The 16,554-nt window shown below is 40.8% G+C and overlaps 1 protein-coding gene across 2 annotated transcripts in view; it reads left to right on the top strand.

The window, feature by feature from the left end:
* EPG5 (ectopic P-granules 5 autophagy tethering factor) overlaps positions 1–16,554 on the top strand; it is a 127,349-nt gene that overhangs the window by 100,376 nt on the left and 10,419 nt on the right. Inside the window, exons 35-39 of one of the 2 annotated variants that reach the window (XM_082667293.1) lie at positions 1,078–1,178; positions 7,021–7,196; positions 10,062–10,247; positions 10,870–11,079; positions 11,757–11,901. In XM_082667293.1, coding sequence (XP_082523419.1) covers positions 1,078–1,178; positions 7,021–7,196; positions 10,062–10,247; positions 10,870–11,079; positions 11,757–11,901 — 818 coding nt within the window. Of the gene's footprint in view, positions 1–1,074; positions 1,179–7,020; positions 7,197–10,061; positions 10,248–10,869; positions 11,080–11,756; positions 11,902–16,554 lie in introns of both variants that reach the window. The other variant, XM_082667292.1, reaches the window with a different exon arrangement.

Below are 16,554 nucleotides of genomic sequence, written 5' to 3'. Positions count from 1 at the left end.
TAACACTGCAAAATATGAGGCAAACTTGATTTTACCTAGTATCAGTTATGTTTTTGGAACTAAGTTGGCTTTCAAATTACTGGGTGGGAATTGCTCTTTTAACATGAACTCTGCAACTAAATGAAAGCATTATTTCACAAGCATTTAAAACAGAGGTGTTGAGCTGTCCAAATGCAAGGAGTTGCCTTAGGAGTCTTTTTTCCTCTAAAAGCATACAAACAAAAGGTCCAGAATTCTGTAAGAATTACACAGTATATATATCACAGTATTTAAAGTGTTTTCATAAGTGTAAATTAATCTGATCCTGAGATTCAGAAAACTTGAATGTCTTGCTCAAATCCCACAGCTGGTGAGGGCTAGACTGGGACCAGGGTAGAGCTTTGACCGCCATGTCCAGATTGTTCGTATCATCCAGGCTGCTTCAAGAGCCCATTGAGGAAAACAGAAAAAGTTCTGGGTCTTTGCTTTTCCAGAGGGCTATCCTTAGACAATCCACAAGCTTCAGGATTTTGTGGTGACCATGAGACTGCTTACCATAATTTAGGCTTCCTGTCTATTTCCAGGAAGAACTACTGGAATTTATTTTTATATTGAACTTTCTATACCAGATTCAGAAAGTAAAAATTTCATATAAAGAGTTTTTCCTTTGGTTATTTCCTCTCTGTTCATTTTTGACCATCTTTTTTTACATGTCTTTTCACCCCCCATGCTTTAGGTAGAGAAAACTGTCTTCTAAGGCATTCGAAATGTAACCAAGATACACAAGGGATGGGTTTACGGGCATAAATTGGATGTGTTGTAAAAGGTGTTAATTTAATAGTTATTTAGATAGCACACTTCTGAAACTTAATTACATTGAATAAATGTTAGGAAGGAAAGTAAATAAAATTATATGATTGATATTAAAAGCTACAATTCACCTCCAGGAATTTACAGTTTTTAAAGTGCTCTAAATGTGTCTTAGGGCTACATAACACAGAGTTTTCTAGAACTTAGGCAAACCCCAGACTCTGGGACATACAGTAATTTAATCATAGTGTTTCCTTTCTAAGTGTGTGTTTCTTTTATTTAAAGCAGCCAACGACATTACCCCTGGCTGGAGAGTGATGCTGTGGTGGCCTCAAGCATTGTGCAGTTGTTCACTGATTGCATTGACTCATTGCACGAGAGTTTTAAAGGTAGGAAGATGTTATATCATGTCTCTGGTTAGTTTTCACTTTTCCTTAAGTAATTCAGTTAATCTTTTGCCTCTGCTTTTCTACTTTATTTACTTTTACTTTATTTGGTAGGCTGTCATCTTTGACCAAAGAAAGATCACCCGTACAATTATTTAGTGTGAAGTGTGTAACCTCTTATCTTTTTGGGGAGGTAGTGCTGAGTGTCATCAGTTATGGCTTTCTCTTTTCAAATATTGTCTTTCCCCCATGGTGAACCTTATTCTATCTTCTGTGACTTTTCACTTTTTTGGTGTGTTTTCTTCTGCTTCATTTTGGGCAAATTCTTTTTTTTTTTGACCACACCGAGTGGATTGTGGGATCTTAGTTCCCCGACCAGGGATTGAACCCGCACACTTGGCAGTGAAAGTGCAGAGTCCTACTGCACTGGACTGCCAGGGAATTCCCCTGGGAAAATTCTTGAGATCTCTCTTCCAGCTTACTCCATCTCTTCAGCTATGTCTAGTCTGCTTTAAAAAAAAATCCATTGAATTTTTCATTTCAGTTTCTAGAAGTAATGTTTGTTTATAAAATTTATCCAGATCCTTTTAAAACATATTTATTTATTTTTTAAAAAATTATTTATTTATTTATTTTTGATTGTGTTGGGTCTTCATTGCTGTGTGTGCGGTCTTTCTCTAGTTGTGGCAAGCAGGGGCTACTCTTCATTGTGGTGCACTGACTTCTCATTGCGGTGGCTCATCTTTGTTGTGGAGCACAGGCTCTAGGCGTGTGGGCTTCAATAGTTGTAGCACACAGGCTCAGTAGTTGTGGCTCGCGGGCTTAGTTGCTCTGCGGCATGTGGGATCTTCCCGGACCAGGGCTCGAACCCCTGTCCCCAGCATTGGCATGTGAATTCTTAACCACTGCGCCACCAGGGAAGTCCCTATCCGATCCTTTTTGATAGCATCTTCTTTCTTTAATTTAAAATTTCAATTTTTATTATTTTAAAATGTTTAAACATACTTACTTTCCTTTATGAGCTGTATGCAGCAATTCCGTCATCTCAAGTTTCTGTTCGGGGGTGGCTCATGCTTCTGTTTGATGTTCCTTCAGAGGCTTGTTTCCTTGTGTATTTTTTAATTTTCTCTTGTGAGCCCGTATTTAGAGAGACTTTATCTGTGGAAATTCCATGAGGACTAGGATGAGGGTGTATGCCTCCAGAGAAGATCTGCATTTGTTGCCATTTGGCTCTGTGTAATTCCTTGGCTTTGGGTTTCTCACACTACACAGATACATGAAATCAAACCCCATACTCAATTACCACAATCAACTTTCTTGCCTCCCTGACTCCCAGTCCAGGCTAAGGCAGAGAAGATCCGTTCCCCTCCCCCCTTATCTGCCCTTTCAGTGAGGGTGTAGTCCTTAGAAAATCTTGTTTTCTGTTTCCTTGTGCTGTTGAAAACCCCACATAAGCAAACAGCCCCAGGGCACCTGAGGCTTCCGCATCAGTTTAATACTCTGCTTTCCTAGTCTCTCTGACCTCTTTTCTTCCACTGAATGTATGTAGCTGTGCATTTTCAGAGTTGTTGTATTTTACTTAGTGTATCTAAATGTTTTGTATTGGGAGGCTTGTAAGGATATTAGGTCCACCCAACCCAGATTCTTGCAATAGCCTCCTAACTGTCCTTCCTATCTCATTTCTGTTCCTGCCTATTTACTAGATTGATTTTCCAAAAATTCTGTTTGTATGCTATTATATTCTTATTCAGAAACTTTTAAATGTAATAATGTTTTAGCTCAGCATTCAAATGTGTCTGGCTCAGAGCACTTCAACATTATGTGATGTTTTTTTTATGGAAGCATTCCATTCAGCCATACTGCTCTACTCAGTGTTCCCTAAAAGTCCTTGGATCTTCCCTCTGCCACTTCTTTGCTTATGCTGATTCCACTACCTGGATGAAGCCTCGGGCCCTTTATATTCTCCTGCATGTCTGTTCATGTGCATACATTTCTCTCCTGCCTCTAAATCTTTATAGCACATTGTTGTAGTTTGAATCCTTGGGAAGCAGACGCCATGATGGAGCCAGAATGCTGAGATTTATTTGGGGTACTGCCTGTGAAAATAAGAGGGAGAGGAATAAGCGTGGGCAAAGAAAGCCTTCAGACCCTGTTGCAGGCCTAACACCTGTGAAAGGAGAGTAGGAAGAGTCTCAGCCTGCAGGGCAGCGCTGAGAAAGTATTGGCCAGCTGGTTAGGGAGTTCTAGTGCCAACATTCTTTTTTGAGGATCCTACCTTGGGCGGAAGCAGCCAGGTCAGTGCTTAGTTGTTGGCTGAGGGCTACCTGGGAGGAGGATGGCCTCGACTCAGGTGCTAAAGGTGCTGTGCCCTGATCTGTGGCAAGTTCTGTTTGAAGGGAGATCTGAGTGGTGCACCCCCGTGGCTACCATGTGTTTATGTGGCACTGAGTCCTGGAGTTAACAATATGTCATCCAGTATTTTATATACAATATATATAGTAGATAGCATATCAGATAATAGACTATATATTATAATAATATGTATAAATATATATAGCAATAATATATATGTTATAATATAAAACAATGTATCATCCAATATTTTATATATATACAAAAATAGACTTTTTTTTTAGTGTAGTTTTAGGTTCACAGCAAAACTGAGCAGAAAGCACAGAGAGTTTCCGTATACCCTTTCCTCCCTGCTCCGCATGCATAACCCCCTCCCCACCCACTATCACCATCCCCCACCAGAGTGGTACATTTGTTATAGCCGATGAACCTACACTGACACATTATTACCCAAAGTCCATAGTTTACATTAGGATTCATGCTGCGGCTTGTACATTCTCTGGGTTTGGATAAATGTATAACAATGTGTGTCTACAGAGTATCATACAGAGTAGTTTCACTGCCCTAAATATCCTTTGTGCTCTGTCTATTCATCCCTCCCCCACCCCAGCCTTTGGCAACCACTGATTTCTTTTACTTTCTGCATAGTCTTAGCTTTTCTAGAATGTCATATAGTTAGAATCATTCATTATGCAGCTTTCCAGATGGGCTTCTTTTGCTTAGCATATGCACTTAGGTTCCTCCATGTCTTTCATGACTTGATAGCTCATTTCTTCTTAGTGCTGAATAATATACCGTTGTCTGGATGTACCTCATCCAGCGTTGTTTTTTTTTTTTTTTTTTTAAATATTTATTTATTTATTTGGTTGTGTCGGGTCTTAGTTGCACCATGCGGGATCTTTTGTTGCGGTGCGTGGGCTTCTCACTAGTTGAGGTGCACGGGCTCCAGAGCACACGGGCTCAGTAGCTGCGGTGCTCATGGGCTCTCTAGTTGTGGCGCAGGGGCTCTAGAGCACACGGGCTTAGTTGTTCTCCAGTTGCCCCGCGGCATGTGGGATCTTAGTTCCCTGACCAGGGATCAAACCCACGTCCCCTGATTGGAAGGTGGATTCTTTACCACTGGACCACCAGGGAAGTCCCCATCTAGTATTTGTTGTTGGTTTTTTTTTTTTTTTGGTGGTACACGGGCCTCTCACTGCTGTGGCCTCTCCCGTCGCGGAGCACAGGCTCCAGACGCGCAGGCCCAGCGGCCATGGCTCACGGGCCCAGCCGTTCTGCAGCATGTGGGATCCTCCCAGACCGAGGCACGAACCTGTGTCCCCTGCATCAGCAGGCGGACTCTCAACCACTGCGCCACCAGAGAAGCCCCCCATCTAGTATTTTTGATTGACTTTTTACATATCTGATCTCCTCTCGGTCCCCCACCACCACTGCTGTTATAAGATATAAACTCTAGGCACAGAAACATTCTTCTTTTTATCTCTCCCCAACCCAAGACTTAGGACAGTGCCGTACTCTGAGTTGTCTACTTGATAAAAGTATTGGTTCAGTGAGTAACACATGAAATCCTAATAGCACTCACTTTTTTTGGAAAGGTAAACTTATAGCTGCATATTACCATCCACAACATATTTATAGTGAGACAAATATTTCAGCATAAAATTATTGTCACAAAGGCTATTATTTAGTTTCTTAGTATAAAAGGGCAGGCACTCTCACAGGCCCGTGTATATCAAATAAAAAAGTGGCCTAGGAATAGGAGAGTACACAGATAACATTAAGAATTGGCAACTCAATTCAGAGAGAGGAAACAGAAGAACTGTGCACAGCAAGATGAAGAAGTATTAAATTATAGCCTTTTAGTGAGATCGTCTGATTCAGCTCTCTGTTTTTATTGATGAGAAAAAATGAGGACCTGGAAAGCAAAATGAATTCATCTGAGGTCACAGAACTTATTTGTGTCTGGGCTGGGACTAGAGACGCTCGGTCTGGTCCTAAGAGATTACCTCGTAGACATCTTCTCCTACGTATCCATCCTAATTTAAACAAAACTATCTTTTTTATCCATATTTAAACAAATACTCCTCTTCACCCCTGTCTTAAAAGGTTGTTAAAAACATACGTTACTGTTTCCTGAGGACTGGGGATCGAGGGCACAGGAATGTTAGCAGTGATAAGTCGACTTATCGTGTGTTGATGCTCATTAGTCATTTTTCAAAAGTCAGTGTTGAGAAACTCCCATCAGGTTTCTGCTCTCGTTGTATGTGGCTCTCTCTTCTTTGACCAAATTCCATTCCTTTGCTTAGAGCCAGAAAGTCTGAAAAAATTTGTTTCAGACTAAATGCTCCTGAGGGCACTAAAGTAATTGATACTCGTGAGGATAATACTGAGTGATTCAGGTCACAGAAGAGTGTGAAATTTGTTTTAGAGTGACTTACTTGAATGACAGTTAACAGTCTAGTTTTACTGCACCAAGGGTTAAGATTCAGTCATTTGGAACATTTCCTTTTTTTAAAAAAAATAAATTTATTTATTTAGGCTGTGTTGGGTCTTCGTTGTTGTGCATGAGCTTTCTGTACTTGCGGCGAGTGGGGGCTACTCTTCGTTGCGACGCATGGGCTTCTCACTGCGGTGGCTTCTCTCGTTGCGGAGCACGGGCTCTAGGCATGTGGGCTTCAGTAGTTGTGGCTCGCGGGCTCTAGAGCTCAGCCTCAGTAGTTGTGGCACACTGGCTTAGTTGCTCCGCGGCATGTGGGATCTTCCCGGACCAGGGATCGAACCTGTGTCTCCTGCATTGGCAGGCGGATGCCTTTTTTTTTTTTTCTTTTTTTGTGGTATGCGGGCCTCTCACTGTTGTGGCCTCTCCCACTGCAGAGCACAGGCTCCGGACGCGCAGGCTCAGCAGCCATGGCTCACGGGCCTAGCCGCTCCGCGCCATGTGGGATCGTCCCGGACCGGGGCACGAACCCGTGTCCCCTGAATTGGCAGGCGGACTCTCAACCACTGCGCCACCAGGGAAGCCCGGCTGGCGGATTCTTAACCACTGCACCACCAGGGAAGTCCCTGGAACATTTCCTTTTGAGGAACATTCGATTTCTCCAAGGTGCCAAGTGAATGAGGTGTCAAATGCATGAGACTGAATTTGTGCTGAAGGCAACAGACTGAAGGGATGCCTAGAGTTGGTTGTGGTTGTGGAAGTGTATTTGCATTAAAAAGTCATATATTTAGGAGTTTTAGAGAAAAACTGTTCACGCCTGCTATCTCCCTCACACCAGCTGCTCCTTCCAGTCACCCTGGTAAGTAAATTACCATTCTTTATTATTGCTCTGCCATCACTTTTTTCCCTGGTATGTGAAAATCTTTGAAACTGGGTAATTATTGAGAACGTTAGGTTTTTAGACTTTTAGTTCAAATTTGTGTTTTGTGTTAATTTTTTACTTGTTTTAAAGATAAACCAAAAAGTCTTCAGCTATATTTTCTTTTTCAATTTTAGATAAGCTCTTGCCTGGTGATGACGGACCCCTTCGGTTACACCTGATACATTATTGTGAAGCATGTACAGCACCCAAAATGCCAGAGTTCATTCTGTATGCTTTTCACAGTGCCTACCAGAAACTCCCATGGAGGGACCTGCATCCTGACCAGATGCTCATGGAGGCCTTCTTCAAGGTAAACCCTTCACTCTCTATGTCACAGCCTGGCTTCTTGGGAGCAACCTGTTCACTGTGGGTTTTAGGCCCAGTTGCAGTGGGTGACAATGTGGACCCTGCCCGAATTCTGTGTCGCCCAGACAGTGCTTGTGTAAAGCAGCATCCTATGGACATCGTTTCACTGTGTTAGTAGATGACTGGACAGCATTTACAGAAAACCCAGAGAAAGATTTTTGTCTGTAATATGACAGTCATCCCCTAGTCTTCGGTGATATTGTCATGTGAATACATAGTTTAATCACTTTGTCACACTCAATCTTGGCGTTTCTGTGAATGCATGTTTTTCTAGGATAGTATCATTAAAACTGCTTCTTGTTAAATGTTCTATTAAAGTAGAATGTAAATCGGTACTCAAACCATTAGTTTCTTTAAGCAGTTATGTAAGGGGATATTAGGTTGTAGGAGACAGAAGTACATTGTAACAACCAGTAATGCATCATAATCATATAAAAGACCTGAAATGGCCTGGAAAAAGTCCCACTAAGTGTGCGGGAGTTTTTGCAGTAGAAGCAATAGTCAGAAAACGGGTACAGTCGTGTCACTTGCATACCAGTCAGGCATTTCTGTTGTTCTTAAGTTTTTGTTTTAAAAAACCCTTTAATCTTGTCTTAGCTTTTTATGATCATTTCAGTTTATTTGTTCATAGTCATCAGTTCATTTGTGTTTACTCATAACCTAATTCACATTTATTATTGAGATACTTTAAGTGCTTTTTTTTAAAAAAAAATTATTATTTATTTGTTTATTTTTGGCTGCATTGGGTCTTCGTTGCTGTGTGTGGGCTTTCTCCAGTTGATGCAAGCGGGGGCTACTCTTCATTGTGGTGCACGGGCTTCTCATTGCAGTGGCTTCTCTTGTTGCAGAGCACGGGCTCTAGGAACATGGGCTTCAGTAGTTGTGGCACGTGGGCTCTAGAGCGCAGGCTCAGTAGTTGTGGTGCATGGGCTTAGTTGCTCCGCGGCATGTGGGATCTTCCCGGACCAGGGCTCAAACCCGTGTCCCCTGCATTGGCAGGCGGATTCCCAACCACTGAGCCACCAGGGAAGTCCCTAAGTGCTTTAATTACTGCAGATCCATAGTTATTTATGACAATTAGTAAAATGTACTGCAGTCTTTTAGTGCTGTAAGTGGAGACCCCACCCACTGCTGCTCTTGTCACCCACTCCTCTGTAGCTGAGCTCTAAGGAAAGCTGAGGACAGTCATCTTAGTGAAATACAAAGTTAAGAATGATTTTATAGCTAGGTTTAGACTATGAGACAGGCACAAAGTAGGTATTCATCATCATTATGAATATGGAATTGAACCTTTGTTTAACAAGCTGTAAGAGAGTAAGAGAGTGTTTAAGTAAGAGCACAGCTTTAGCTATATGACAGATTAAATAGAATGGTCTATAAAGGGATGCTATAGACTTTGTATCTCTAGGAGTTTTAGTCTACTGATAGATGACTTTGCCCGGCCCAGAAGCTGGGAACCTTTCTGTTGCATGAGTCTTGCTGGCATAGTAAAGTATGTTTGTGAGGGGGTTGAGGGTGAAGATAGAGAACAAATTATAAAGGAGGATGAAGAATCATTTTCTAAAAGGGAAAACGAGCAAATAGCATGATATAATGATGGTACTAATTGGAAGACATGAATCATCAAATTCCACTGATTGCGATTTTATAAATGGAGTTGAGCTTTTTAATCTTCTTTTTAAAGGAAAAATTTATAGCTAGCCATGTTTTATTTTAAACAGACTTGAAATAGGCTTATAAGAGATAACTTTGATATTGATTATATACTTTAAAATACATTTGCCCCCCCATCCCCGCTATATTTTAAATGGGATAATTAAACATTATGTAGTCATCAAAAATTATAAAGACTAATGATATGGGGATATATTTATAACACAACATTATACAAAAAAAGCCATATAAAAATTATATGTGCTAATATAGTAGGTCTCAAAGTATGGTCCTAGGGCCAGCAACATCAGTACCACCTGGGAACTTGTTAGGAAGACAAATTCCTGTTCCTACTCCAGATGCAGGGCATTAAAAATTCTATGGGTACCCCCCCAACCCCCATCTCACACAAGTCCTCCAGGTGGTTCTGATGCATGCTCGGCTTTGGGAACCAGTGACTAGTAGATATATCACCTTTGTCTTGCCCAGCACATCTGAGGACTGTGGTAGGCTCCCTTGAGCACCAGTGACTTACTGTGGCAGGGATTTGCCACCCTGGCTGGAGCTAGGGAAGATCATTCCTTTCCTGTTAAGAATTAGTGGAATAGGGACTTCCCTGGTGGTGCAGTGGTTAAGAATCGCCTGCCAACGCACAGGACACAGGTTCGATCCCTGGTCTGGGAAGATCCCACATGCTGCGGAGCAGCTAAGCCCATGCTCCACAACTACCGAGCCAGTGTTCTAGAGCCTGCGTGCCACAACTACTGAAGCCTGTGCTCCTAGAGCCCGTGCTCTGCAACAAGAGAAGACACCACAATGAAAAGCCCATGCACGGCGACGAAGAGGAGCCCCCACTCACCGCAACTAGAGAAAGCCCGCACGGAGCCACAAAGACCCAACGCAGCCAAAAATAAAAATCAAAAAAAAAAAAAAAAGAATTAGTGGAATAAATAATGAACTCCAAACAAGCTGAAAGGTGTGCCATACATTGAACATGGAAGGAAAAATATTATAATCTAAATCTCTGAGGGCAGAAGGGTTATGAATGATTTTTATAATCTGGGAAAAATGTATAATTTAAAAGATATATAATTTAGAAAACATTGGTTTCTATACATTTTTAGGATATGTAGCTAAAAACATTGTTTCCTTTTAGGTGGAACGAGGAAGCCCCAAGAGCTGCTTCTTGTTTTTGGGGTCTGTCCTCTGTGAAGTCAACTGGGTCAGTGTGCTCTCTGATGCCTGGAATCCCAGTCCCCACCCAGAGACCCGGAGCATGATTGTCTGCCTCCTTTTCATGATGATTTTATTGGCAAAGGAAGATCAACTGGTAGATCAAACAGTAAGTTTGGAGAGCCTGTGATAAAGACTTGGCAGGGCTCTCTAGATCCTCACTGTGTATGAAGTTGTGGTTTTTAAGTTGTTTCCCTCTTGCCTCTTTCAGTGTGAATATATGCATGGCATACGGGATGTGCCTTCAACTAGGTGTCTGATTTTCTTTTTTTTTGCGGTACGCGGGCCTCTCACTGTTGTGGCCTCTCCCGTTGCGGAGCACAGGCTCCAGACACGCGGGCTCAGAGGCCATGGCTCACGGGCCCAGCCGCTCCACGGCATGTGGGATCTTCCTGGACCGGGGCACGAACCCGTGTCCCCTGCATCGGCAGGCGGACTCTCAACCACTGTGCCACCAGGGAAGCCCGGTGTCTGATTTTCTTATATAGTTCATAGTCTAAGGGAACCACACCAAATATAAAAATCAATTTCAATTTACATCTCCTTAATTGCTTGTTCTACAACCAGATCATAGAGTTCCTTTGAAAATTGGGTTCTGAATACTTATAAATCTTAATGTGTTTTGCCAAAACTTTGGTTATTACTTTCACGAGTACTCCTAACTTGAGAGATGCATATTTCTGGAAAAAATGGGAGCTCTGGAACTAAAGGAATGTGTGTTTCATTTTTAGGATTCTCCTCTACTTACTCTCCTTGGACAGACAAGCTCACTCTCGTGGCATCTTGTGGATGTTGTGTCATATCAGAGTGTGCTAGGTTATTTCAGCAGCCATTACCAGCCATCCATCATCCTGGCAAAGGAATCTTCTGCTGAGTTAATTGTGAAGCTCCTAAAAGTGTCTGCAGGTCTTTCCGTTCCTACTGACAGCCAGAAACATCTTGTGAGTTAATTGGGTCCTTTAGAAGGCAGAGTGTTCTTCAGGGCTGGTAGTAGTATAAGTGCTACTGAGGACTGTCTCGAATCCTGTGAATGGCTCAATAGAAAAAGTTGGAGGATGTATATCATTTTGGCCTCTTAGGTCTTTCAGTTTCGTTTATTTCTTCTGGTAAGCCTTTACCTACTAGCAGTGTCACATGCTAACGAGGTGAAAAGGATTGAGGGCCGACAGTGAGCTGTGGGTTTACTGATTTGAATGTCATTGGCAGCAGAATGGCAGCAAGTTATGAGCATGAGTTTGAGGTCTGACAAACTCAAATCCCCAACTCACTGCCATTCTGACCTTGGTTTTCTCACCTGAATTGGAAATAATAATACCTTGCCTTCAAAGTGTTGTGAGGATTAGATCAGAAAATGAACATAAAAGTTTTTGGAAAAGTTCCTGGCAAGTACTTAGTGTGTAGTTAATGTTGTTATTAATGTAGTAAAAACCTACTGGGATTTGGGAGAACATGGGTTCTGGTCTAAGTATTACCAAAGATTTTTATTTCCCCAACACAGGGTCTGTCCTCATATGACTCACTGTTCTGTCCTCTCCCAGTGCAGTGTTGTGCTCCCAGGGAATATCCAGTTAACACTGCATGCATGGATTCATTTGAATGATCCTTTTTTTATTGTCAGGATGCAGTTCCAAAATGCCGAGCCTTCACTCACCAGATGGTACAATTCCTCAGCTCCTTGGAACAAAATGGAAAAATCACGTTAGCAGTCCTTGAACAGGAAATGTGTAAGCTCTTGGATGATATCATTGTTTTTAAACCACCTGGTAAGTGACTATGGTGGAGTCATGTATTCACTCAGTAAATGAATTCCTGCTGTGTATAAGGCATCTTGAGATCAGGAAGATGGTCGGGACACTGTCATTCCTGTTTGCAGAGAAGCAGTGGTCAGAGAGGTGACTGGACCATAGGGACACTTGTCATCTCAGCACTGGCCAGGGTGGGGTGGCATGAATGGTAAGAACTTGAGGAGGCATAGACACTGTCAGTTGCTGGTGTGAGGTTAACTGGACTGAGGGCTAAGTTAGATGACTAGATATAGTGATTAGGAGATAACCAGAGACCATCCATCGAGCAGCATTCCTGGATGTTTTGGCTCCTAACTGGGAGGGCACTTCAGAATCACCTGTAGGCTTGTAAAGAAACTTCATATGAGAACCTGTGCTCCTAGCAGTTTGGTGGACTGGACATCCTGATTGCCTCTCCTGCCGAGAACAACTAAGGATGCTGGATAAAATGTTTTTAAGAAACCCAAAATTAAACGTATTGACAAGGTGGCAGAAAATCTCAGAAGTCAGAAACTAAGTAAAAGGAGGAACCCATAAAAGTAGATGGAGTACTGAGGCTGGCTTTTACCTTGAAGGCTTTTGCTGACACTCCTTAGATTAGGGGAGATGATAAAGCCCAGGGCCTGCCTAAGATGGTAGCCTGAAAGGACCTCCTGTGCATTACCACACAGGATGGCATACTCAGGGTAAGGATGAGTTAGAAATGAACCTGCCCTGAGAAAGGAAGACAACAATCCTTAGATTCATTAAACCCAGCAAATCCCAAGCAGGGTAGATAGAAAGAAATTCACCCCTGTACACACTGTAGTGAAACTGCAGATGCACCGGGGTCAAAGGAACAACATTCAACATTTACAAGGACAGCCGGCTTCTCATTGGCAACAGAGGAAGCTGTAAGATAGTGGAATAACACCTTCAATGTGCTGTGAGGAGATGACTTGTAACCTGGGATTGTAAACTAAGAAGAACCATCTTTCAAAGATGAGGATGAAATAAAGATGTTTTCCTTGAAACCTGAGCGTGTTTGTCCCAGTGGACATTACTAAAGGAAGTACTAAACAAAGCATGTTCTTTAGGTAGAAGAAGAGTGATCACAAGTGAAAGGCTTGAATTGCAAGAAGGAAAAGTAAGCAGAGAAAGTACTGAAATGTGGGTAAATATAAACAAAAACTGCCTGTATAAAACTACAGTAATCATCATTTAGGGGTTTAAAAAGCAAAAGCTAACATTAAATTATATGACCACAAATATATGTAAGTTAAGAAGGAGGTTGAGTTAAAAGCATTCTAACGTTTTAATATTGTTTGAGGGGGGGTCAAGAGATTGATTAAATTTATGTCTTCATAGAATATGAATGGTAAAAATTCTAAGCAATTCACCAAAAGAATAGAAATAAAATATGTAAGTTCTACGTTAGTAGACGGAGATAAGGATTGGCCAGGACTTCCCTGGTGGCACAGTGGTTAAGAATCCATCTGCCAATGCAGGGGACACGGGTTTGATCCTTGGTCCAGGAAGATCCCACATGCCACGGAGCAGCTAAGCCCATGTGCCACAACTAGTGAGCCTGTGCTCTAGAGCCTGCGAGCCACAACTACTGAGCCCACATGCCACAACTACTGAAGCCTGCGCGCCTAGAGCCCATGCTTTGCAGCAAGAGAGGCCACCACAATGAGAAGCCCACGCACCGCAATGAAGAGTAGCCCCCGCTCTCCGCAACTAGAGAAAGCCCGCACACAGCAATGAGGACCCATTGCAGCCAAAAAATAAATTAATTAATTAAATTTAAAAAAAAAGGATTGGCCAAATTTTGTTCAATCCAAAGAAGGCAAGAAACATGGAGAAGGTAAGAAAAATAGCCAAAATAAAAAGATAAAATTTAAATATATCAGTAAATGTAAATGGACTGATGCTCAGGTTAAAAGATGAAGATTGTCAGACTGGATTAATAATCAACAGCATCCAGTTTTTTATGTATTTATTTTTTAAAATTTTAGTTTAGTTGTGGCGCACGGGCTTAGTTGCTCCGTGGCCTGTGGGATCCTCCCGGTCCAGGGCTCGAACCTGTGTCCCCTGCACTGGCAGGTGGTGTCCCAACCACTGCACCACAAGGGAAGCCCCAACATCCAGTTTTAAGCTGTTTATAAGAAGTATATCTAAAGCATAGGATATAGAAAGCTTTCTACAAGGCAGTCACATTAGGTATTAAAATAGAAAGCTGGTACAGCTATATCAGTATGAGACAGATAGGACTGTAAGGCAGAAAGCATTACCAAGCCAGACAATCTCTTGTGTGTGTTCCTGCCCTGAAGTTGCATGAAAAACACATATATACATAAAAAACACATATTACTTATATAAATAAATAAGAAAAAAGCATTATTAAAAATGAAGAGAGTCGTTGGAAATTGATATAAGGTTCAATTCACCAGGAAGAAAATGCAGAAGGTGAAAATTGACAGAATTAGGAAGAGAAATGTCAAATTTGCTCACAGTGAGGGATTTTGACCCATGTCTCACAGTAACTGATGGATCAGGTAGACAGAAAATCAGTAAGACGATAGGATGTCTGAATAGCACAGCTGGATGTAATGAGTATGTAGAGAATAATATACCCTGTTAAGTCCAGAATGCACACCGTATCAGTCTCACATTGAACAGTTAAGAAACTTGACCCATTACTAGGGTTAAAGCATATCTCAATCAATCCCAGAGGACTGGTATCAGATAGACCACACATTCTAACCACAGTGCAATGAACTTAAAAATCAGTAACAAAATATAACCAGGAGGGAAAAAAACTATACATTGGAAATTAAGAAGCAAATTTTTAAATAACTGATGACCAAAGGAACAATAACAACAGAAATTTAAAATATTTAGAACTGTATTAAAAAAACAGAGCATCAAAACTTGTGGGATTCAGCTAAAGTGAAACTTAATTTCATGGCCTTAAATGTTTATATTAAAATTTCTAAAAGCTGAAAATTAATTAGATAAACACTGAGCTTAAGAAATTATAAAAAGAACCACAAAATATAACCAAAATCTGCTTAGAAAGAAAGAGATAATAAAGAGAAGATAAATAGGAGGAGACTAAGGGTGAACAACGAAACTGGTAAATGTATAGGAAAATCTAAATGAAATCTGACTCTATAAAACAGTAATAGTAATGTGTTGTTGGGTTATGGTAACAGTAGGGAAGGTCACAGGAAATTAGCATTGTCTGGGAACCAGTTAACATCAAACTTTGAAAAATCAAGAATGCATGTTGTAATTTGTAAGATAACCACTATGAAAATGTTAAAAGAATATTTGAAGAGAGAAAAAGGAATGTAGAATTGGAGGGACAAATTGGAAGCATATAGTAAGATAGTAGATTTAGACCCACTCACATCAGTAATTACATTAACTATGAATGACTAAGATTGTCACACTGGATAAAATAAGGAAGAAAAAGACAATCCAGTAAAAAAAATGAACAAGACCCTTAAATTGACATTCTACAAAAGAGACTATTCAAATAACCAATAAACATATGAAAACATGCTAAACCTTGTTAATATTTAGGGAAATGCAAATTAAGAACTTGATGACATACTCTATCACATCCACCAGAATAGCTAAAATTAAAAAGTTTTCAGTACCAGATGTTGGTGAGGATGTGGATCAGTGTTAACTCTCATATACTGCTGATCACAGAGTAAATTGGTACAACCATTTTTAAATGTTTGACATCATCTACTAGTTTGCATATCCCTCGGCTTGGGATATGCAAACTAGTTAAAAAAAAGAAAGAAGAATTAGAGGGCAATACCGGAGAAATTGATTTAGAGTTGGTCATATGTAACTGGGCCATGAAGATTGAATAATAGCCAGGCAAAGGAGTGAAGGGCGTTCTAGAAAGATCTTAATCAGAAGAGTGATGGGATCAGTTCTGGTTTTTAAGAACAACATTTGTTGGCTGTGTTGATGATGAATGGGAAGGAGAGAGGCTGCGCTCTATTAGGAGGCTTATTGCAATCATTTTTTGTTCCCATGAATCATAACTAAAAGATAGATTAAAATCACTATTCACAGATGCAAACTGTTATATATAGAATGGATAAACACCAAGGTCCTACTCTATAGTACAGGGAACTAAATTCAATATCCCGTGGCAAACCATAATGGAAAAGAATATGAAAAAAAGTATATATATATATGTATATATGTATAACTGAGTTACTTTGCTGTATAGCAGTAATTAACACAACATTGTAAATCAACTGTACTTCAATAACAAAATAAAATTTTTTTAAAAATCAGAAAAAAAATTTATTCACCTGGAATTCAGAGATAAGGCCTTTATTACCAAGAATATTTATACATAAAAAAGTAGATTCACACACATATAGTGCTTTAAAAATTCCTTGCTTGATAATCAGTATATCTTATGATAACATTAAGTTAGGGTTTATTGTACACTGTGCAAGTGGGTGAATTTGGTTTGATGGGTGTGATAAGACCTCCCCACTCGCGTTGACATAAATACCAAAGCCTTGAGGTGAGAAAGCCACAATTCTATTCCCTTAAAACAATGAACCCAACTCAAGGAGAATTAGAAATAGTTGGCAAAAATTATGCCTGGTG

Source organism: Grampus griseus (assembly GCF_964374135.1).
Source record: "Grampus griseus genome assembly, chromosome: 12".
Classification (NCBI taxonomy): domain Eukaryota; kingdom Metazoa; phylum Chordata; class Mammalia; order Artiodactyla; family Delphinidae; genus Grampus; species Grampus griseus.
The sequence above is the reverse complement of the archived record's forward strand: the minus strand, read 5'-3'. Positions and strand labels throughout refer to the sequence as shown.